General features: G+C 40.1%; 1 protein-coding gene across 2 annotated transcripts in view; it reads left to right on the forward strand.

Annotated features, from left to right (window-relative positions):
- The window catches only part of WNT7B (Wnt family member 7B), a gene marked incomplete at both ends in the record, with an annotated part of 95,548 nt that extends 78,644 nt beyond the window's left edge, over positions 1-16,904 (forward strand). For both annotated transcript variants that reach the window (XM_082308416.1, XM_082308415.1), the window contains 2 exons: positions 4,677-4,948; positions 16,425-16,904. In XM_082308416.1, coding sequence (XP_082164542.1) covers positions 4,677-4,948; positions 16,425-16,904 — 752 coding nt within the window. The remainder of the gene's footprint in view (positions 1-4,676; positions 4,949-16,424) is intronic.
- Positions 16,905-25,335: the final 8,431 nt, after the last annotated feature.

A 25,335-nucleotide genomic window follows, 5' to 3' on the forward strand; every position in this document is an offset into this window, starting at 1 on the left:
TACTATTTTCCTTGAGAATTGCTACTGAGTGCGTTGAATAAAATATACAAAATTACAAAGGAACTAAACTTGTCTGTAAAAGTCTTCATTCAGCCCTACTTAGGGTGCTGTTGTCTGAATTTTAGTTTACTCATCTAGATGTATCTATTGTCTTTTGCCCATAAAAAATGACTCAATCTGTCCTCAGCTTTCACTTGCAAAAGAAGACTTGCTGAAAAGGATAGCTTTGGCAAAAAAATCAAACTTCTGCCATGGCTCATTTCTTCTTACCACTGACCTATATTGTATTGTGTCATCTGGTGTCTTGTGTAAGTACATGAGGAATTTGTTTTGTTTAACAGCAGCGTGTAGTAGTTTTTCCTACCATTATTGATCCAATATTTAGCAAATTATTGTCTAAACAGTGTATATTCTACAGTTTAATATTTCAAGTTAAATTACAGTTGTAATAGCTGACATTCAGTGGCAGTCTTATTCATCTAGCTGATGACATAAGACATTTCAGAATGATGTGTGGAATAGCAAGAATACTGAGAATATGAGAATATCATCTAGTTAATCAGAAAAATAGATGCCTCGCTAATAACTATGAAACAGTTAAATTTTTAACCCTGCACTCACAGCTGAATGATCAAAATATGTATTTAACATATATGATTCTCAGCTGATTGCAGATACATGCTGAAAATACGCTACTGAATATATGCATGTTAGAGTGTAGCAAACTATAGCAATTATGGAACTTGAAATAGTTTCCACATCAGACCATACTAAGTTTAGTGCTCAGTTAGCAACCTAAAACTTAGTCAGAGATGACATCTAAATTAGAGGTAAAGTATAGGCTGCTCTATGACTCCAGCAACGGATAAATAGGCTTCTCTCACCCTATCTGCCAGAAATCAGTCATTTTAGGAAGCAATGATCCAACATCTGTCTGTCTGAGCAGCAACTGCCTGCATTAGTGGGTATTAGAGCACTTTTAAAATACAGCCCTCAGATAGAATGCAAATGAACTCAAGCCAATGGCAGCAACTCAGACCAGCAGACCACAGGCAAGACTTCTCTCATGGCCAAGCAGATTGCAAGAAGTGACCTTCAGCACCTTCGCCAAAGACAAAAGGCTTAATTTCAATTAGTACTGGTGGTGATCTCCTATTGGAGTTATTAGATCAGACAGTTATCAGATCAGACATTCACATTACTCACGAAAACATTCATTCTATGTTTTGGGAAATAATTCAGAACTGTCTTCTTTGACACCAAAGCAGGAATTTCTAAGATGGAAATGGATGAATCCAAGGGTTGCACAAAAAAGTATCTTTTCCACCAAAATAAAATCTCAACAGAATTAGTCTGGTCTACATGACAGAAAACATTAAAAAGTCAAACAAAAATTTTTCTTCTGAGACACAGATAGTGAGCATATATAAAGCCAAACAACTAGGTGACCAGGATATTCACTGGAAAAAGAAAAATCTAGCTTCAAAGTTAGGTCAAATCCCAAATCTTCTGCTATTTATAATCTTTCTCCATTTCATGAACACTTCTGTAAAGACTTGTCTCTGTTTTGTTGCAGAACAAGAATATTTTTGAAATCTCAGAAAATTCCATAAAATGAGATTATTGTTCTCCATTCAGGTATCACGGCCATCATTACTTAAATATTTTTAGCTGCCTAACAAAGACTTGCTTAGAACTGATTCCAAGTGATGACATGCTAATGGAAAGCTTTGTGTACAGCAGACACATTATTTGAGCACAGAGGTTCCCCTCCTTCCTCCATCAGCATTTTCTGATAGACTCTACTGATCCTAGGACTTTAGAGAACTGCTGAGGTAATGCTTACACTGAAGTTCAAGAGAAGTTTTGGAACATGCTCTAGTTAAAAAAAACTAAAACCAAAAAACCTTTTAATTCTTAGCAGGACAACTTAACTTGCAAAAGCAATCTGATTTTCAAGCCAGATCTTATTTATGAGCTCTGCTTATGTTAGAGCTGCATTGAAACAGAAGAGTACTCCCTTCAGAGAGTCAATATGGTTTCCATTCGGTATTATCCCATGACTGCGATAATTCCATCACTGCTGTAACTCTCAAGTGGGTGAAGGAAAGATATTTTTCTCTGTTCCTGAAGGTAAATGGGGTCTAATGAGAATGAGGGGGAGCGAAAGGCAGATAAAGCCAGGATATTCTTTAGTTTTACAAAACCGATCATGGGAAGTGTGGTGTGAAAACTCACGGACAGGTCACAGACACAGTGGCCATGATAAAATGGCTTACCTTCTACTCTGGATACGTGTGGAGTACATTGAGCTCAAACATAAAACGTAAGCAACCGCTCTCTGGTTAATCTCTGACTAAACCTACTGAGCTGTAGCTCACAGCTGCTATGTTCCCTGACAGGAATATGATTCTGCTTGTTTATAACCATTACATGTGTTTCAGAGGTGCTTGAACTCAAAAACTTTCCTGGGTTTGGCTTTGCACTCTCATTTACTCTTATCCTGAAGAGGAAGGAAAATGTATCTATATATGTAGTTTCTATTATAGCTCATATTTCCAGTCTTTCAATTCATAGATTAAGAATAGGTTGTTTTGAAAGGAGGTGAAGAAAGAAATTGTGCAAGTCAACAGGATACCTTTTAAAACACGGGTCTCAGCTTTGACTTCAGCTGGTGGGTGAAGAAGAGAGGAGTGAATATTGATATGCATTTTAGAGAACACACTAGGAACTAGAAAAGAGGTTCCCAAACTTTTTTGGATTGCTATCAACCCTCAGAATTTCTTGCGGACCACCAGGCATCATTATCATCAAACTTTTAATTGAAAACACTATTAAAAACAGTGTTTAATATGGCTCTGCGGATTAGCTGCGAACCCTTTACCGTGGCCTCCTGGACCACCAGTGTTCTGCAGACCATGGTTTGGGAACCACTGAACCAGACTACACACATCGTACACCCCAACAAAACACTTCTGTGTCTGTAAGCAAAGTCAGTCCTTCTATTGCACGGTGTACTCAAATAATATACAAGTCAGTTTAACCTTCTTGGTACTTGAAAAACACAGCACCCTTTATTTTTCCTTACCTTAAGTTTCTTTTTTATTGCTTCGGAGAAACAAGTAAATGGTGCCAAAAAACAGTTTATGATTGTTTCTTGTAGGATCTTTCTCATATCTGGCAGCGGTGTAACCTTTCAGGAAGCTATCTATGAAAATAAGAAATATAGAATATAAAAAACCCCACACTGTGCACTGGTCATTCCAGAATAGTTATGATACCTGTGAATCCTAAAATAAAAAATTAAAAATAGCTTCTAAGCTTTTTGGGTTTTCGTCTCCTCTGGAAAATGTCTTCTTTTTTTTCCTTCCCAAATCCATTAACAATGCTAAAGCTCTGTGTGTGGTCATTAAAGCATTTCAGCAACTTTCTGCAAATTCTTTACAGTTATTCTTTGGCTGCGGTATTACAAGATTGTCTGTTTATCACCAGATAAACACACAGAGGAAAATGGTGATAGCGCTGAGAAGGGAACTTATAGGGAAATGTTATAAATATGAAGAGCAAAACATGAAGGGCCATGATCCAGCCCTTACATTAAGTCAGTGACAGAGTGCGGTCTCGTGTGAGAGCAGGAATGGGCTGTAGCATCCCTTTTGATCATTCTGCCTCTGTATCTCCTTGCTTAAGTGCATCCCACAGGCAACTCGGCCAACCGGTGCCTAATAAAGAAAGGGGGTTTATTTGCCTCTCTTCATATACTCAATATCAACAGCTATAACGTGTAACATGGAAATGAGGAACCTTGGCAACTAGTGGCATCATAAGAAAAAAAAAAGAACTTTTTTCTAAAAACACTTTTTTCTAAACAAGGCTCTGCTTTCATGACAGTATCTCATCTGTTTTGGAGAGAAAATAACGTTGCCACAGCACTTCTATATCCCCTGTATGCTCAATAGCCAAGGTAGAGCAGAGGTTTGAGTCAGAGTGGGAGTCGAAAAGAGTCGTTACAGCAAAACTAATGCATAAGAGAAGTCAGCAAAGGAAAGGGGTACCCTCTACCTTACCTTGAAAGAAAACAAAACCTACCCAGCTCTTGTCTCTATAGGCCTCTCTTGCAATACTTTACACTCAGTATCACCAATGGGTGCTACTGGAGCATTTATAAGGGTGGATTAATAATCTTTCTCATTTGTGTCCCAGCCTTCTTGCGCATCTGAAAGGGTCTGGTATTTCTTACGTTGTCTGAACACTTTTCTTTTTCCATGTAGTGCCAACGGTTAGAAGTAACTTGTTTTCCAGTGAGCATTGCCGCCAGTGACTCGCTTATTATTCATCTGATATAGATAAATTTCAGCTCGCAAACCTGACTAGACAGCATAAAAACAAGTTGTGTTGCCTCCCCTCGCCATTGTCCAGACTTATTGCCAAATTCCCCTCTGGTGAAAGAGGTTAGGTGGGACTGTCTCATGGCTGGTGCTTACCTGGGATAATATGCCCCAGGTGAGCCAAGCATTTTAAATATGCATGTAATTCTGTAAGAATGAGAATGACCCACCAGAAGTAATGCCCTCCTCACGTTCCTGCCTGACGCCGTTGCTGTAGATAATGTGTGTACTTTCTTTAGTAAGTGCTACCTTTCTGCCAACCCATCAGCTTTTGGCTTCTCTCCACAGGAAGCAGGGAAGCTGCGTTCACCTATGCCATTACTGCTGCCGGGGTTGCACACGCTGTCACGGCCGCCTGCAGCCAGGGCAACCTCAGCAATTGTGGCTGTGACCGAGAGAAACAGGGCTACTACAACCAGGAGGAGGGCTGGAAGTGGGGAGGCTGCTCTGCGGATATCAGATACGGCATTGAGTTCTCCCGGAGGTTTGTTGATGCCCGAGAAATCAAAAAGAATGCACGGAGGCTGATGAACTTGCACAACAATGAGGCTGGAAGAAAGGTATTCCAGAAAGGATGAGGGATGGGGAAACGTGTGCACTGGAGGATGGGGGGAGGCTGGCTTGGTGGCAGGAGGCATTCCCTGAGAACTTACCCCTCTCTCTGCTGTTATCCCACACCCACATCAAGTTACCTGATGGCATCTAATGTTTACATTTTGTTGCTGTTTCCTTTTATTCAGAGCTGGCCATGTATTACAGATGCTCCTCTAAATGTTTCTGCTTCCTAAGCCTTCTTTCCAGTCCCACTGATAACAGAGAGGACTTTGCTGGAGCTGTTTGGCATAACGATAAATCTTTGCTTTTCATCTCCTTTGCAAAAATCTAACAAGAGATGTAGGGGCTTGTGATGGGACAGGACTAAGTTTCTGCATTGCTGAACTCCGACAGCACTTGCAGCTATTTATTCCATCCCAAACCCAAAACACTACTTTGACCACAGCTCTAGTGAAATACGCACTTCAAAGCAAATGCACAACTTTCCATTTCTCATTGGCAGGCTACAAATGGCTGCATAAGTGTCACTTTGGAAGAAGAAACAATTTCATGTCTACAACCATGACTGAATTGTTTGCAATGGAAACAATAAACATCATGGAACTACACTGATTTATGTCCATTGAATAACAATCCTCATAGCTCTCAAAGTTTGCCCTTTAAAAAGTATAACAAATCTTTCTGCATAATATATACCTACTTTAGGAGAGATTTTACTATAGCCTTCAAAGTGTTTTCCCCCAGGTAGCAAAATGCTGGTTCTACCCTCCAGTGCTGTAGGAGACTCCGATATACCACTTCTCCACACCTAACCCCCAAAGTTAGATCGAAATTTTCTTCTCTAAAACAGCATGTGCTTTCAATCCTAGACCGAGCACTAGCTGCTGAGGTAGGCAGAGATGGTTGAATTGGTGGTGACAGAAGCAGTACCATTATCTCACTGCCTATATTTTGGAGAATGCTTATTAACACCCAGTCCCTGCAACAAAACCTCCTGGGGACTGCAGTTGGTTGTGCACCGAAACTGAAGGTGGTGTTTGGGCAGTTATCCATTGGGATGAAAGTATTATATAAATTCAACGTGGTGAAAGAGACCAGTCATGGGGCATAATCTCAAGAGTAGAGACAGGATCGATACTTGATTGATGCTCGATACTGAGGTCTCCGGATGTGAAGGAGACAGCTGACTGAAGAGCCAGGCAGAAAAGCATCCTTAAGAGGGGCACAATCTTTTTTCCCCAAACTTGCTCTGTTTAGGGGGTAAAAACACCTCATACTGCTGTATTGCAGCTTGGAAGACGAGCTCCAGGTCTGATCACTTCTCTTAGCCTGGACTTTTGACCTCAGCATCATGCATTGCATTTGGATGCAAAGTAAGGTGGAAGTGACATGTTAAACTTGCAATGGAGCATTTATTACAGCTAGAGGTGTTATGATCCCTGCTTAAACTGGCAACCCACTGTGGTGGGCACTGTGCCACCCTCACGGAGATGCTGATGCCTGTCCTGTTTTGAACATGTTCCAGTCTAGATGTGAAAGAGGGACAAAAGAGCAAAAGCCGATGCATAGATGGAGACCAGTGAAGTCCCTTGCCCAGGGACAGAAGGCGGCTCAGTATCGGAGCTAGGCACTGATCCCAGGTCCCCCAGTTCTAAATATAGTCCAGTAACCACTAGACCACATTGCTGATTCTTATTAAGCAAATTGCATTTTTACTCTTCATCAGAATTTCATAAGCAGGGGGACATAAGCAAAACAAAGTAGTGTGTTTTCACAAATATTTCTGGTAGCAGCATTCACGCAAATGCATTTCTTTGAATATTTCTAAAAACTGAATTTTTTGCATATGTTCTTGCAGAAACAAATAATAAAACTTACTTTCATGTTCTTGAGACAGGAATAAAAAGGCTTGTAAATACTGATAACACAGGGTTTTCTTTCCCAAGTACACTTTTTTCTAAATCGTATTTTGGAATTTACCCATTTTTTTGTTGTTAGCAGTTTTCAGTAGTTATTTGAACCTATATATTTTCATTGTAATCATTAATGCATCATATCGCTTTCAAAAGCTAAGGATGACTGAAAGGATTTGGTGCAGCTTTTTGGTTTTGTTTTTAAGTACAATCCATCAAATCCCGAGGAATGCTCTCATATAAAAGAAAGATGGTTTGGGGGTCATGTTTAGAAATAATGTTGGTGTTATGACATACATTCCCATGAAATGAGTATGCAAAGTTGTACAGTATACAATACTCAGTGATTTTGGTTCATCTGAGATCATCTGCTATTTGTATAAATTAGACATTCTGAATTCGAGACCGACTGAAACTTAAGGTTAGAACAAAAGTCTGGAAACAAGAACATGTTTTCTTTGTTTTCTGGGTTGGACCTTTAAGAAAGCAGCCACAGAGTTTTGTGCAATTTCAATGTGAAATCACAAGTCCCTTCTGAGAATCCAAGCAAACCTGAAATCTGACATACATCCACCTGAAATTGGGCGGTTTTGGGGATCCTGTGCAAACTTGGATTGTGAGCCTGAAACAATCTGAAACCAGGAATTTTTGCTTATGTGTGGATGTCATTCTGGCATACTCCACATGGTCCTTATTTACACTCAAGTCAGAAATACTACGTTTATGTCTGGACACTTAGAATCACAACACTGAACCTCCACCTTCCTCCTTTCCCCTTCCAAAATCTCACAACACAACTGGGAAAAGCTCGTACCTCTCTGAGTAAGACTCTGTCAGTACCATCCTGCTGATCTACGTGAGACTTGTCTTAAAATTTGCAAACAGTTTGGAGCCAAGCTTCTGGTTCATGACTGCTATTATGAAGGACCAAAGTAAGGATATTCTTCCCTTGTTATGAATAGGAATAAAAGGTAAGAAGAAGACCACAGGCAACTCAGATTATTTTTTTCTTTGTTGCTTCAGAAGTTCTCCAATAATCTTTTCAACCTTAGGGTGGGAATGCCAAGACAGTAAAAGAAATACATGCTTTTGTAGCTTCCTACAGAGATTCTGCCAACCATTAAAATATTTCTTAGTTACAGTTCAATCTTATCAAAACTGGTGCAGCGAAAAAAATCCAACAACTTGATTATATGAACACTGGTCCATTTCCCAAGGTCTTATATTTCACAATATTTTCATTATTAACCCACCCCCCCCAACACATTTACATCTATAATGGCAAGGCTCACAGTTTTTATTCAGTTCTGGCTTACTTCATACTGAATTGGCTTTTTAAGTTAGATAAGAACAATAATATTTAGCCAATAAATCTCTTATCTTCATTTTAGTTCTCTCTTTAAATCCCAGAACCTCCTAATACAGAAACATGAGGAAAAATGGATGCAAAGAGGCCCCAGCCCCACCTACAGTTATTTCCAACTTGCTCTGAAGTCAGTGGAAGGACCCTGATGACCTCACTAGACCTCCACCAGGTGCCCAGAAGATCATTGCTGGCATCATTATCCAGGACTCTGACCAGCAGTTTTGCCCCCAGAGCAATTATTTAGGTGCTCTCTTATACCATCGTATGGAATTTTTCATGCCCCGGGGCAGGAATTTTGCCCTTCCTCAATCTCTCCCAGCACTTGTCCCAGACATGCCTGGGAGCCAGAGGCATTTGTAACTGTAGCAGTGACTATAATGTTTTGCTCTCACAGGGATGTTCGCAAAAGCCGGCCTGCTGGTCTTTCACTACTGTTAAAAATAGAGTCCTGAGGAATTTCTCTTTGAGGAACAAACAGCACGCTGTATAAAAAATTGCGCGAACTTTGCAAACAGTTGGGGGAAATAGTTCTGGGGGCTCTTTAACTTGAGTCTGGGGCTGAGATGCTCAGCACAATACTCTGATAAAGTACCTCTTTGAAAACAGATAATATTTAGGCTTTTCAGGGAATTTCTGATGACTCTGGAAAGAATGAAGCCCCTAATTGCCCCACATGGCATCCCGTAATTGCTCTGCATTGCATTTCTAAGAATTATTTCAGCTAATGGCAAATTTGTGAAGTTTCTAGTAAATTTGTAATGAATAGCAGCAGTGACAAAATAGTAAACTTGCCATCGGTACCATTTGGAAGAAATAAATGCTTAGCAATTCCTGGTGACATGAGACGCTAGTCATGGAAGATTTATGCTTTGCGGCAAAACAGTGCCATGCTGTGTAAAAGAGTGAAGTAGCTAACTTCACCATCAGTTTTTAAATGGCTGCTATGATTCAGAATGGAAAGTACAAGCGTGGTAAATGAAAACAAGCCCCCAAAGGAAGATTAGTGTAAGTCTAATGCAAATGTTACTGAAAGAATGGCTTGTTGCAAATCTGAATGATTACAGAGAGATCTGTGGGCAAAACTTTGATAGAGCAATGAAAAATTAAATACCAACAAAACCAAGTAAGCTTTGACGCTGTTTTATGAGACAGCTTTCTACCATGTATTTTTAGAAACAAGTATCTTTATTCTGGGATAAATGAACTTAGAAAGAGTAACATCTGGGAACGCACACCATTAATCTTAACTTTTTGTTGAAAGCTTCAAAACAATGACCGGCTCTCATGGGGAATCTCAATTATAAAAATGGGTTTTTCTCTTTGTTTGTTTTTAAGGGGGGAGCTAAACCAACAAGCTGACAAATTGGTAGCAGATCATAGCTTTTACCAAAAAGAAGAAATGTTTCTAACAGTTTATCAATCAATTAGGCTCTTACGATAGACAATGACTGTGGTTATGTGGAGAAAAAGCTGGCCTATTTCTTTCCCTTCCAGAAACACACCCATCACACTGACTGCCAGCAACTCAGCCTGGTACCATCCCAATATTTATTCCTTTGTAATGTCAATGGGTTTTTCTTGTTGTTTTTTTGGAATGCCTGGAAGATGACAACATCTTATTTTACATTTGAAACAATAAGTGTGTGGGGACAAAAAAAATAAAATTCAAACTCTCTGTAGAAGAGATTATTCAATTACTTGGGACAACATTTCCATCTAAGCCATGGCTCATTCTCACAGTTCCTGGCGCCACAGAACTGTGGTACTGGGAAGGGTTTTTTGCTGACATGATTTGGCGGTAGAACAGCTAATGAGGTGATTGGTTGGTTACCATTCACATTATACACACACACACACACACACACACACATATGTAGGGTATGTGTACATAATTATGTAGATTTATACATATTTATATGTTGTCTGTTTGTGCATAAAATATGTAAGGAAGCATTAACTCACTTCACCCCACATGAAATTGTTTAAATTAATAAGCTCACTTCTGCAAGATGCACAGCATGCCCTAATATGTCGCAAACTGCCCTCACTGTCACCTAGCAGGACATAAAAATTAGAAGTAGTCCCTGGAAGAAGAGTCTGGACAAAATACTCCGAAGTCACAGTGGAGGCTGAATCCCAGTTTCAAAACTGAAAGCCAACTAATTTTATGCTCCTATAAGCCTAAAATATTCTTCAAAATGTGACTTTGTTTCCTAAGTCATTTCAGTGATTTAAAGAATGTGACCTTCCAGGTTTTACAGCCCTGAGTCCATCACTTGCTGAAAGTTTCTTTCTCTAAAAGAGACAAACTATTTCACTGCACATCCCTTGTGCGAACACTCATGAAAGAAAAGCTTTCAATAGTTGTGCTTCATGGCATACTTTCCCACTTAAATTGATTTGTAGACAGATATAAATCCAATTTCAAAAAGTTTGGTGTTACAGCTTGGGTGGGTTGGATGGATAACTAATGCTTATCCATATGTCCTGAATATGCAAGCTTTGGCTCAAAATCTCATGAGGATAGTTCTCCCGCTTCCAGTTGGGCTGGATTTACTAGCCTATTTTTTTCTTCCAGAAACACACCCTTAACGTTGACTGCCAGAAGCTACATCTGGTACTATCCTACTTTTTGAACATTTTGCTTTAAAATTAGAAGGGGGGAATAGCTAAATATTTTAGGACTTGCTAAATGGTTTTATTCTAGAAATGCTCATGCCCATGCATACCATGCAATGTATGCAAGACAGATATCGTCCATCTAGTAAAATATTACTGCACCCCCTCAAACCTGACATCTCTATACTGCCTGACAGAATAAAAACAGCAACGAAATATTTTTAACCCTTTAAGATGATATTTAAAATTTTACCTTCAAGCTTTACAGCAAATTCCATAGAAATGAGAGTGAAATACTGCAATTGTGCTCTGTCTGGGAATGATTTAAAGGCTGCTTCTCAAGATTTTTGCTTTTTGCAACGCTTTACTGTAAAAATAAAATTCAGAAAGTTTTAACCAATTGCAGCAGTTTATTGCTGAAACGTAGAAGCTATTTTCTCTTCTTCTAGAAGGTAGGGAAGAAGGCCTCATAATAGTAGGAACTTTCATTTGGTGGGCAGCAGGTCTCAAAATCCCAGGCTTATTTTCCTGCCAGCCAAGAGGAGAACTTGGGTAAAGAGAGCAGTGGGCCTTCTTCAGTTTTTTTAATGCATTCAGTGGGAATACTACGGGACTGGGTGCCTTACCTAGGGAGGCAGGTGAAGGGTAGGAGGAGGTAAATTGACACCTCTCGGTACACCAGAGGGTCCCCAGTCCTGCTAAGCTCTGGTCAGTGCCAGGGAAAAGCCATCTTGTGCTGTGGTTGGATACTGACCCACTGCAAAGCAGAGGGTCCTGGCTCCCATCAAACTAAGCAATAAGAAAAATAGGGATGTGACAAGAGAGGGAGCAAGCACAGTAATTCGGTTCCTCACCTCTCATCCCAGAGAACATAAATACTGGTTTGATGCTTGATAGAGCAGCCTCACAGAGGAGCAGAAAGAAAAATATGCAGCTGAAGCACCCATATTCCTCTCCTGCTGGCTCTATGTCTTCCCTTCACAGAGCTGGGCACAACCCAAGGAGACATGACATGAACTGCTCAATTTTGCCCTCTCTGATCTGCTATTAATGAAGAATATTTTCAGGACATTTGTGTTAGAGGAGTAGCATTACACCCTACTAATGTTAGTCACACCCCTGGCTATCCAAGTTAAAAAGCCAAACTCAAACAAACCCAACTTTGTTTCCCAGATGGGTCCACGAGCTCAGCATTTTGTCAGCCATGGTGGACGCCAGGTTGCACTGAGACTAACGTTAGGCAGTGCCCACACGCTGTCGGCTTGCATGGCTGCAGCTGGTCAAGTATCAAAGAGATGGTGACATCTTATGACCAGGATCCATCTCTTTTGGTACTGGTATTACCCAAACCAAAAGTTGATCACTTGCATATTTGATGGGGAAAACTCCTAAAGAAGTCTTCTATTTCTTTTTGATACTGCAGTCAAAAAGTAATATGGATTTTGTTACATTCAACATCTGGTCCAAAAATGTGCATTTCCACTAAGGAAAACACAAACCAGAAAAGGCAAGCCAAAACAAACACACACAAAATGTTACTATTGTTTTTACATATTTTATCCAGATAGGATTTTTAATATGTACAGAAACTGTATCTGATGTTATGCAGTTGGGTCTAGATATGGAACTTGAAAAAATGAATTTCTTTTCATGCATATGATTTTGTTTTATTTCAGTCTTTGCAAGTCTTTTTCTACTTAACTGGCAGTGGACAACCCTCAAATTGCATTTTCAGTGTATGATTTATATAGGTATAAAAATATGCGGGATAAGAAAGCTTTAAAATTATATTTCACAATTCATTTAACAAAGTAGCAGTAGTTAGAAGATTTTACTTGGCAAGATGATACTGGGGTGGGAGTAGGCCCGTATGTGGAAAAGGGACCTAAGGAATGTTCCTACGATTAGCCTGAGGCAGCACAGTCCAACGATGGGAATCTGCTTTGGGAGGTAGATCTTGCTGTAAACCATTCAAGATTAGATACGAGGCACTGACATATGACAAATGAAAATGCTGAGAGAGTGGGTCATACGAGCTAATGATTTTCAGTCTTTAATCAGGCACCTACCTTGGCATAATGTATTAGATTTGAGTAAATAAGTACCTTTAAGGCTCAGGGTCAAAGCTTTGATGGGAATTTTGCTGAGGAATACTGAGCGGAAGGGACATTTAGGAAGAAAAACATCAGTTGCTCTTCATTCACAGCATTGAGTGAACAAGGTCAAATCCTGCCACCTTTGCCAGGTCCATTGGCACCTTGCTGGCAAGTGGAAAGCTGCTCGAGATACCACACAGCAAGGTGCGGCTTGCTGTCTACACGGTAAGCTGCAAAGCAGCGGCACCAGGGCATACGTGGGGACCTCCGCATGGCACCTCATGGGGCTTTACAGACGTACCTCCGGGAAAGCTAGCAAAGAGGAACGCTCTGCAGCATCTGGGTGGAAAGAGGGAAAAAAAAGTCTTGCTTAGAATCTGCTTAGTTTGGGCCTTGTATTCCCTGACCTCCAAGTTTTTGGGCACAATTCTATACCCACAGCTGACTGTGGGCACACAAATTATAGCATTCAGGAATTTAACTACCTGATGATTGGGCCTGCGCTCAGTGTTGTAACCCCAAGCATTCCACATTCATGAGAGAAGCCTCCAAAAAAAAACCCAAAAAACCTGCAAGATTGGCTTCAGGATCATGAATTAATACTTTTTTGAAACTTCTGCTTTTTCGAGCCTGTGTGGCTTGCATTTGCAAGTTCTTCCACCATCATAAGCAGTGGGAACCTTTGAAAAAATACAGCAGTGAAGTCAGATTTCCGTACAGCAAAATGACTCACGAAACTTTCTTCAGAAAGACAAAAAAAAAAGAAAGAAATCAAGACTTAGGATAAAGTTGCTGGAGATTGTACTACAGAGGGTGCCGTGCTGTATATAAATGGCAGCATCTCAACAAAATGCACACACACAGGCAAATGTATATATACACATACATCCATATATAAATATACATATAGAAAGGTATCACCTAGAACACCAGAATGGGTGATATCTTTGTCTTTCAGGAACAATGACATTTTCTGTTGTAGCAGGGAAGCACACCAGTGACAGAGACAGAGGCTCCTTGGAACAGTGTCCAGAGTGTTGAGCCCACACAAGAATAAGAAGCCTCACAAGCTTCACCTCCTCCCACTCGGAGCAAGTTACTGACTTGGCCTTTTCAAACAAAAAACAGACATCACAAACACGTGCAGAACCTGACAAAACACGTACTAAACCACAAGCCTGCTCTTCACCAAGATTTACTACTTAGCGAGAAAAGGAGCAGATCCATCCCATTGGTAATGCTTCCCTGGAAGTCCTTAGATCCTACAGTGCTTTGCGGTGAAGGTGTAGAGAAGGTTGTCTCCATCCACCTTTTGTTGTGGATTTTGCTGCAGTTCTTGTGGCTGCCGCTGTGTGTTGATCAGTAGTTGAAAGAGAGAGCTGTAGAAACAGGCTAGTTGAAAAAAAAATGTATTATTTCAGCAATACCAAGCAAAACTTATAAGCAATTTATGTATGTGTGTATATATATATATGTATGTGTGTATATATGCATATATATTTATATGTATATATACATGCACATCTAAATACCGATAGATTATTTTAACCCAGATTTGTGGAACAGGATTGGAATCTTCTTTGGGGGTCTTTGAAAAAATCACATCCTTCTGCACAGGCATGAAGTAGAGACAGAGGAACCCTGAAAGACCCTGGAGTATTTCATAAAGCATCCCTGTACTCACTGCTGCTGAAATGCAGCCACCACAGCAGAAGGCATCAAGTTTTCCAGCTTTTTTTTTTTTTGACATAGGGAAGACAGGAAAGTGATACAGTTTGTTGGAGAGCAGTGGCCTTTCCAGTGTCCTCAAAAACAGCTCATCATAGCCTTGCAGATTTTCTTTTTAGAGTAGTTGCAGCTATAGTAGCTTCTTGCCTAATCCAGTAAACCTTCCTGGAAATCACCTTTTCTGCCTCTGAAAGGCTAACTTGACCTTGACCTGGGAAAAGCCTGTGGTTCCAGAAGGTCTAAGGTATGTTTGCATAGGATGCTCAGCTATCTTGTACTTGCTACTGCATGTTGGCAAAGGAGAATCAAAACCAAATATTCTCTTTAATATTGAAACCCCAGAAATTTGGGAAAAAACAAAACATACAATTTAAGTGAAACTCGAACAACTCAGGAGGGTGCCCTCTATTTGCAGGGATAACCAGATCTGTACAGCTTTTATTTTAAGGCCAGTTTCTTAAGCAGTAAGCATTTTTTACTTCCCTTCTACTTCATTATGCCATTGTACTCAGATTTCGGCCCTTTTATCCTTTGCCCATTTCAGTCATGTTCTGGGATCTGCAATGAAACCACTACAGGAGATGGTCTGCAGCATCAGTAATGCTTTAAGACAAGCTCGGTAGCTCATATTTCTTTGTTAGCATCCCATTGCAAAGGGGAAGGATCAGTGCGCTTTGTTCTTAGGCCTTGATTTTCATAAGCTAATGATGACTGTGGGTGTAATTGTGGTCAGGCTTAAGTGGTAGCACGAGGGCAGAAAAACAGAGAGGCGCTTCCGTGAGGCCAGTTTCCCCTCCGCCGCGCACACAGAGTGAGCGGGCATCTGCTTGCCTTCCCCTGGGCATACATCCCTGCCTGGGGAAGGAGGGATGGGCCAGCCATGGCGTGGCTTGGCTGCAGTGGAGGCGGGAGGTCGGGAGCGGAGCGTAAGCCCAAGTGCCCGCCAGTCTGGGTCCCTTATAGGGACCATCTGATGCTGGATTAACCTCCTCCAGGTTAACCTCCTCTAGCAATAGCAATAATAAATACTCCCACTTCTCTTCCGCTCACAGGTTAGCAGGACCCTTCAGTGGATTTTATTTCCTCTAATGTTGTGCAATCATTGTCCTGGTGCAAAAAATGCATTTGTGGCTGGACATTTGCTTGATATTTTGGCTAGATACTGCAAGGAGTGCTGTTTTTAAAGGGGATGGTGTGTTCTGTGGAATAGTTAATAGGTATGGTGGTATTACCAGTGCTGGTACAGGCAAAATTTTTAGTTATGCAGTGAACATGAATGTCTATTTAGCCAGTGTATATTGTTTTGTGATATTAAAGCTGGTCAACATTTTTTAAACATTCTTTGAACATTACTTAAAGCAGTTAAGATTAAATATTCTGAATCTTAAAAACCTTTTTTTTTTCCTGTTTTCAAAATGAAAATGGTTTGAAAAAATTTTTTTAAGTCACTGGAGTCCCACGAATTACTTTGGCTCTAAAGACGTCTTCTAAAATTTAAGTAAATATTCTCCACTATTTGGAAACAGAATGCAAATATTTTCCGATAAAATGACAAAACGCTGTGTTTCCAACCAAACACCATGTAAAACAAAATGTGTTACAAGCATTCTGCTGGGAGGTGATAAGATTTATAAGCATGCATTTGAAAAATTTCAACCAGCAGTAACAAATATTCACACGAACTAACCAGACTGAGATTTAGGCAAGCTTGCAATACTGTTTTCCTGCAGTAACAATATGCAAATGTCTGTACACACAGGTTCTCGAAGAGAGAATGAAGTTGGAGTGCAAGTGCCATGGAGTTTCAGGTTCCTGTACAACTAAGACCTGCTGGACCACGCTTCCTAAATTCAGAGAGATTGGATACATTTTGAAAGAGAAATACAATGCTGCAGTGCAGGTGGAGGTGGTACGAGCCAGTAGACTAAGACAGCCAACCTTCCTGAAGATCAAGCAGATTAAGAGTTACCAGAAACCCATGGAAACAGATTTAGTGTATATCGAAAAGTCACCCAACTACTGTGAGGAAGATGCTTCCACGGGGAGTGTTGGTACCCAGGGACGACTCTGCAACCGTACCTCTCCCAATGCGGATGGGTGCGACATGATGTGCTGTGGAAGAGGGTACAACACGCACCAGTACACCAAGGTGTGGCAATGTAATTGCAAATTCCACTGGTGCTGCTTTGTGAAGTGCAACACGTGTAGCGAGCGGACAGAGGTGTTCACCTGCAAATAACGGCATCACATGCAAATGAACAGAACAAATCACCACGAGTGAAGACAGTGGAGTACAACAAACGACGACAGCATCATTTTGCACATCTAATCTTCTTTGGGAAAAAAAAAAAATCAAAACATCACCACAACAACCAATCCCTCCCCACTACTTACACTTCTAAGGATGGTGCATTTTGGCTGGCTGGCTGTTGTAACTGCTTTCTAAACAAGGGCAACAAGAGTAAGGTGATGTTGACAACCACATGATACTTTCTCTCTCTCCTTTTTTTTTTTTTTTTTTTAACTACAATCTGGGTGTTGTAGAGTTCTCCTAGTAAGTGTTTTAAGTTATACATATCAGAGAAGCTGACTGTATTGCAGCTCCCATGAAATTTAAAAGAAAAAGACACTTTCTCCTATTTTACAACAACAAAAACACCGAGCCCTGTGCAAATAGAGACTTTTTTTTTAAGCAAATGAAATCTTCACTGACTAGAACACAGCAGTCTTGCTGCAAAAACCTAAATTTCTAAGAAAGCAGGTAGAGAGAACACAACTGGTAGGGAGACAAAATCTAAGGCGGAAATACTCCACTATCAGTTTGGAAAAAAATAACGTTCACAAAATTACATCAGCTGCCAGTGACACTGGAACTCTTTGAATGAACATTAAAAATAATTATTTATGTTTTTAATAGTATCAAAAAATTCTAAGCACTAACGGGTAGCTATGTCTTAATTCTGTACTAAATGTAAACTTATTGGAACTCTGACTTTATGATTTTTGTATTTGGTTCTCCCTAAGTTCTTCAATGCTACTGATCTGTTGTCACTCCACTATTAGAGAGTTCAATTACTGTAGGCCTTAAGCAATTACCAGAACTGAGCAAAAAGATCACGCGAAACTGTGGTTACAAATGCTTGATAAAGACTTTTCCTGCTTGCCTCCTGAATAAGAATGACTCTTTTTAGACTCAGGCTTGAGGTGTGGAGCACCTGCCCTCAGCTCATTGTAGGGAGTTTTAGGATACAAAGACGTACTTTGACAAATATCAAAGGTTTTGCTTTGCCATCAAATGCACGGGCAGGATCTTCCGAGCATTGCATTTTGCCTTTAAAACAGTTGAAAGTTAATATTACCAATAGTTTTAAATAACTTATGCTCAGTATGAACTGAGAAGTTAATAAAAATATGGTAGCTGAGCTCCAGGTTGCTGCAACCTGTGAGCTGTGGTGGCTTCACGAGCATAAGAAGGCTAAAATTTGGGTTAGTCTATGTCGTCATTATTCTAAGGTTGGCAATAACGTACCCCCTGGTAAATAGATGAATGTTAAGAAAGAAGCTGACTAAATTATAATTCACACACCTTTTCCCTATGAGAGATTTTTAAAAAAATCCTCAGATATTTTACTACTGTAAAACCTAGTGTTTTTAACCTCAAGAGCCAGATATGCCCACTTACAAGACAGCACATTTAATCATGAAAATGTTTGCTTGTAGCAAGGGTCCCTACCCAATTTTCTGAAAACTTGGATTAAAAATTTCCTAGCAAACACCTGCATTTCTATCTTTTGTTTCATTTTATTACTTTTATTGAGGTGCTGCATAGCCATGAGCCCTCCCCACCTGACATGGGAGCACTTGCCACACCAGACCGTGATCCTGGGGCAAGGGGCCCGTGGAGCTACCACTCCTCCAGCTCCCATGCTGGATACGTGAATGAGCCAGGCTTACCTCTGTAATTTAGGGACCTATATTATCAAAAGTAACTCATTACCTGGGGACCTTCGTTCGAACACTCATGAGGACCTGCCTTTCTGACCCCAAGCACTTACCCTCTGAAAATCAGACCCCTTTGATGAGTCTTTCACGGAGCAATCCAAAACGAAAGAGCTCATTTTTTTCATTGTTGCTGTTGGTTTCTAAATACCAGCCTTGGTGCAAACAAGTGCAACTCCACAGAAGTCAGCAGGGGCCCCCAAAAACGCTAGAGTCACTCCATATACTTTAAAGTCCCTTTGATTCATGGGTATTGTTGTTGAATAATAGTGATATACTGTATTTTCACTACATTCTTGACAGGAAGCAAATAAAGCTCCCAAGCACAGTAATGCACAGTCTTATGGTACTAGATACTGTAAATAGATTAGAATAGTATTGTTAAGTACAATTGAGGAATCCAATTAAGTTATATTATTGTATATCGTTTAAATGTCTATAGAGTATTTTAAATTATTGTGAACTACACTGCGTTGAAAAAGAAAAAAAAAAGGTTATATATTATAACACCAACCACTCTGAAAAGTGGACCAAAGTGACACTTTCTCTTTTTTTTTTTTTACATACCCCTATTTCAAATGGTTCTGTCAGCTACTGTAACACCATTGTAACAGTTGGATTAGCTGTCTAGAATATAATGTTTCAGAGCATCTTATAAAAGCTTTGCTCATGTGGGGGTGCAGCACTCAGAAAGGTACTGTATGGCACAAAGCAGGGGCTGACCACAAAAATGCATGGACTTTGAACTATGTCCTGAGAAAAAGCAGTTTTGGTCAGAAAACATCATTACCACTAATGTACTGAAACATCCCAAAAAAATGGCGACCTTTTAACAAAGGTGTCTATGAACAGAAGTGGGTTACACACAACTTTCATTTTAAAAAATGTAGTTTGTCAAAGAACTGTGACAATAGAGGTTTGAATGCGACCAGCAACACAACGTGATTTAACCATACCTTAGCCGTGATAAAACTCAAAATACTGTATGTTATTAAAGAATTTAAGAGCAAAGATCCATTTGTTTACTATGTTAATGTTTTATGGCAAGCAGAAAACAAAAGATGAAATGTGTTTGCATTAAAACTTAATTTTTTCCCCTTCTAGTTCCCTTTCTTTTTGTTTGTTATTTATTTAGAAAAATGAAAGAGGGCAACAAGGCCTTATGCAAAGGCCATTTGTGTACAGGCTTCTCTGGGTGAGAAATGATAGGCAGATTTCAAGTCCAAAGCGGTTTTTGTGTTTTGTGGGAAACAGTAATGAACGGGCCTGTGTTTGGTATCAAAGTCCAAAGTCATCCACCTACAGCAGTGGTACAGAAAAAACGGCGCTAGCGCCAACCTTTCTACTACCAGAGACTTTGGGTGTCTCATATGAGGCGGAAAAAAATATTTTGTGATAGAAACGTAGCATCAGACTCCAAAATGGTTCTCGACCATGAACCTCACGTAACAGATTAGCGAAGAGAGAGGAATAAGAGGCGTAGAGGAGGGGCTTGAAGGCCCTGACTTCAGCACTTGCACATGCTCCAGCTTATTCAAGCAAGTTATGGACACATCTGAAAACCTAGCTGAATCTGGACCTAAAAGATTTTACAGCATTTACCTTGGTCAGAATAGCAGCAGCCTCCTTGATACTGAGAACAGTGTCTTCCTATATGAAATCTAAAGAAAATGCACAACCTTTGTTGTATTTGCCCCTTGGGGAAGACATCCAGCTATAGATAAAGGTACAGCCAAACTCCACATGAACTAAGTCCAAAATAACTTCATTAAAATGAACTGAGTTGCCCTGGGTTTATAGCAGTATAAGTATGCACAGCATTTTACCCACGGATGCCAAAGAAAACACTGCACCTTCTTTCTAATTACATCATGGGAACCTTGTTAATAGAGCTGCAGGAAGTTTTTATAGCAAATGGTAATATTATATTCGTTTCTACGATGACATCTGGAAAGCAGACGAAACTCATCAAAAGGTTTGCAAATCTTTTGACAAATCTAAATCGTGTTGCAAGTAGGTCGCTTAAAATTTCAAACATATTTCCATGGATTTCTTTCTTAGTTTAAGGTTAAAACCCAAAAGTGATACTGAACGTAACAAATCAAGACCGTCCCTTATACCAGCTTTCCCATGTGAATAACTCGATACGCCTTTCACTATTGAAGGCACTACTGGCATTCAGCAGAAAACGCTTTCTATGACACTAGAGATAATTTGCATTCATAGCAATTTTCATAACTGGACAGAATGACTGCACGTTTCCTTTCCAGTCCTTCAGGCCTTTTGTTGCAATGACAGTTCCCACAGCGAAGGTGGTACAGTAACTGGTACAGTAAAGACCCGACATTCTTCTTTCTGAGTGACGGCCACAAGGAGATGTGGGATATATATGACTAAAACTTTGTCTAAGGGAAAAAAACCATCAAAGTTGGAAAGGCAGGGGGAGTTGTAAGCAATTTCAGTTTGTGATACTGATACTGTAAGAAACATCCTGCATGCAAAACAAACCGCATTGGAGGCTGAACTTCACCCACAAACTTTTTTCCCCTTGAATCCAAAGTCCCTGTCTGCATCTCTGCACATTCAGGCTGTTTCATTGGAGAACAAGCACACCCAAAGGCTGGCAAGTATTTTCCTTCTGGTGTTTTAGCTGCTATTAGGAAATTGTATGGGATCATCTGAGAAGGGAGATGGAGTTGCAAATTTAAAATTTGCATCTCTTTTTTAAAATGAAGATCTAGTTTTTTTTTTTTCCCCTGCACATTCCTGCAGTACAGATATATATGCTTTAAAAGATTTGCTTGGTGACGAACAAACATGGCAGTTTTCACATAATACATGGCTGTTGTTTGTAATGTGTTCCACAGAGCGCCGAGGCAGAGGGAATAATACTGCTGTAAATTCAAAATCTTTAGTTGTGTTGTTTTTATTGAAAGCAATACACTAAATATTACCTGTTTTGGAGACCCTGGTGTGATTCTATTTTATAGGATAGTCCTTTCCATAAGTTGGTACTATGAAAGGCCAAAAAAATGGGAATAATAAAGTTTATTTTGGTTCCAGGTCCTCTTATTCTCCCTGTAAATAGACTGTAAGGTCAATGAAGAACCAGCTTAATGACATTTAAACTTGTGCATAGGTATTAAAAACGATTAAGATACTTGTTTCATAGGCAATCCCAAACAAATGTCACCGCACCAGACATTGGAAATGTTTGCGTTGAAAGCCAGCTGTATGATCAGCCTCTGCCTTCACTTGCCCAGCAATTTAGGGGAAAACCAGCATTTTAGATCCCATACAGCTAAAAGGAATTCCCAAGGAGATTACAAGATTTTGATCTTATTGTTTAATTCCTGTGGCTGAGAATGAAAAGGAGCATTCCCTCAATCTTTGGGTAAAGGGAAACCCAAAGGCATTTTGAAGACTATTCACACCACTCAACTTAAAAGACTAAAAGAGGGGCTAAGTGAGCTGACAGCCTCTCTGGACTCCCTCCACAATAGGGAGAGTGAACTTGCTTGGGGGGGTGGGGCATTAGATGGACCCTCTCCTCCTTCTCAACCAGAGAAAAACCCCAGGGAGACGTGCCGGATAATTCATCTGCTGAAATTAAGCACCGAAAATTGTGTCGTGTGAATGAACTCCCATTTCCCCTCTACCGTTTGCCTCAGCTGCTCTTGGGCACTAATTATATTTTCCTTCGTTTTTTTTTAACTGCAAGCTTTATTATTTTATGTGTTATGGAATAGATACTCTATTATGTCAGTGAAATTGGCTTTGCTTTTCCTTTTTACTGCCACCCTGTTCTCGTCTCTTCCAACCAATCTCTGACTCCTGATTTTATGCATGAACTATTTCCCCGCAGAAATGAATTCAGAGAGAATTGTAAAAGCCGGGCTATTATCCAGTGATTTGATGAAGCAGTTTCCTACAAAGCGGCTTATTTATGATTTTGACTTCCTCTTAGGATTTGCGCCATGCAGAGAACTTTAATCCATGGAGTGAAGGTTTAATAGTATTATGATACTGGTTGTGGAGGATCCTGACGGGTGTGCATTGCAATGCTCTCCTGGATATTTCGTCAGAGTGCATCCAGGCTGCTGCTCTTGAGCACATCAGGCTACGCCAAAAGGCTCTCGCAGCAGCTGCAACCCAATTACCTGCGGGGGTTGCACCCTGCCATTGAAGCCAAGTTCAGCCTACGCGTTAGGCTTGTTAAAAAGACAGTGAAATTTAACAGTCATGTATTCTCAGTAATGCTAGCCACCACACAGAATACAGTTACTTTTCTCAATACCTTTCTGAGGTAAGTATTACGTCTTTTAAAGACAAAGAAGTATATACATGACGACTTAAAAACCATTAACCCACCCAGAGAGAAGAAAAAAGGCACTCTTCAAATTGCCTCGCATATCCCAAATAAAAAGCCTAATACGCACACACATCGTGCATGTATTTTGAAACACACACAAACATATGTAAATATATTAAATATATATATATGTATTTGAAAAATACACGCTGCAGATATTCAGAGCAATTTCTCTAAGATCCTTCCTCAATTTTTACCTTTTCAAGGGGAACGGATTTTGTGGTCTCGTACTGAAATACAGGGATACAAATTTTCCACATTTCCTTTCAGATGTACTGTGTCATCATCAGCATAATAACACCTGATAACACTTCTTTCTTTCATTTGTAGGTCTTTTTGTTTGTAGGTCTCAAAGAAAAGCCAAAAAAGCTCTCACTTTGCAGTTGGAGAAAGTGGAGATGTGCGAGACCTCTCCCCGCCTTCGCCTTCTCAGGAAGAGGAGGCAGCCTAATTTAGCTCTAAATCACTTGCCAAAGGCCCCCGCAAAAGTCAAGAGTTAGGGCTACAACTCAGATGTCCTGATTTTCGGTCCAGGGCTCTGATTAAAAGCCCTGCCCGCCGTGGTTACTGCAATGCATGGGAGCGTCAGTTGTGATGAATATATGTTCATTGGCAAGCACCTCACAACCCTTCTTCCTTATCTCTCTCTTCAAAAGATAAGCTACTTAATATTTGCCCCTGGCTGGTATCAACAAATGTGTCATGATATGCACTTACTTTGCACCCGTGTTAACCTTTTGAGCAGATGCAGGCACTTTCAGTCAGAAAATCATCACTGGTATGCTCTGTTAGTACATTTACAGTAATGAGTCAGATAAATGCTTTCTGTTTTTAAAAGGCTAGAAGCAATGCAGCAGGACGGGTTTGTCCACCCACTGCATTTTGTTCCAGCAATTCTGGCACAGAGCTGCATCTGGGATCAAATAGTCTTAGGAAGCTAACGTGCCAAGCTTGAACAGTAGGCTAATGTAAACATATAATGGCGTGGGAAAAAGTCTTTTGTTTGTTAATATGAGGTGATACAGAATATCTGTTGTTCAGGACAAGGAACCAGAGAGTTGTTGGATTATGTTCAGCAATGCCCAGTTGTCTCTTTTTCAGTGCATAGGTTGCTTTCCTCTCTGTGCATTTGCGTGTGTGTTTGTGTGTGTGCATGCACGCAGGGGGACTTGGGAAGCATTTAACTGAGTCAATGCACTAATAAACTCTTCATTTCACGGGCAAAAGGGGAAAAAAAATGCATTTAGCGGGAATCTAAGCAAGAAATACCTGGAGATGGGTCGCAGCAGCATGGTAAGAAAATACGTGCTTTGGAAGTTTCAGCTGACTACCTAATCCGAACCACTCCTGAGGAAGGAGAAGGAATGAGGAAGTCAGTTTGCGGTCACCAGCTTCTCTGCCTGTGATAGCCAGAACATAATTATTACAGGGCTACAGTTCAGCCAGCTTTTGACAAATGAACTACCAAGAGTTTTCTCTGCATGTTCTCTATTCAAGTGTGTTTAGTCATAAATACTTGGTTCTAATGGCATTTTCTTAGTCAAACAGAGCCACTCCTAAGCAATAATAATACATTTTATTCTTGGTATAAGCCTCTGAACAAGATTCTTTTATTCTGGTTGAAGGTCTCTTTACAGAAGTTGAATACCCTGGATTTTTTTCACCCACACTAATTTTGACTAATTATACCCCTAGCACTCTTCATCTCCAAACCCTTTGCAACAGTCCGTGTATTCTGTGCTGAAAAGTGTCCATGAAATAGAATGTGATATCCAATAAAATTATCAAATTCATTTTAGAAAAGGAAAAAGTAATAGCAAAAGGATACAGGCATCAGGCCAGAACATCAAATTTCCTTATTCCCAAGGACTTTACTCATTCTCTGCTTCTCTAGTCTTCAGGTTCATAAAACAGCAAGTCCTGAGTGCAGGTAATGCTCCCATTAGCTCATCTAGAGATACCACCATTTTATAGGTATGTGTAAATACCAACTCTCAGTCCCAAAGATCGGAAGTAGGAAGCAATGAGCCATAAACACTCCCTGGTAGTGCTACTGTATGATTTGACTGTATTTGCAAACTTAATATTAAAATGATAATGTATGAATGGAAAATGTTTATTTTTAATCAGTGCATATTTTTCAGATCATATAACTTTTTAAAATGAGGGGCAGTACTCATTTTCATTCAATGCATTTTTACAAGCAGGTAATAAGAGGTCATACACCCCTTTGATGATGGTTTCCTGAAGTGGAAATGAAGATTCAATAAGTCAGATGCCCTCTACTAGTATTTGAACC

Source organism: Platalea leucorodia, assembly GCF_965183815.1.
Source record: "Platalea leucorodia genome assembly, chromosome: 4".
NCBI classification, from domain to species: Eukaryota; Metazoa; Chordata; class Aves; order Pelecaniformes; family Threskiornithidae; genus Platalea; species Platalea leucorodia.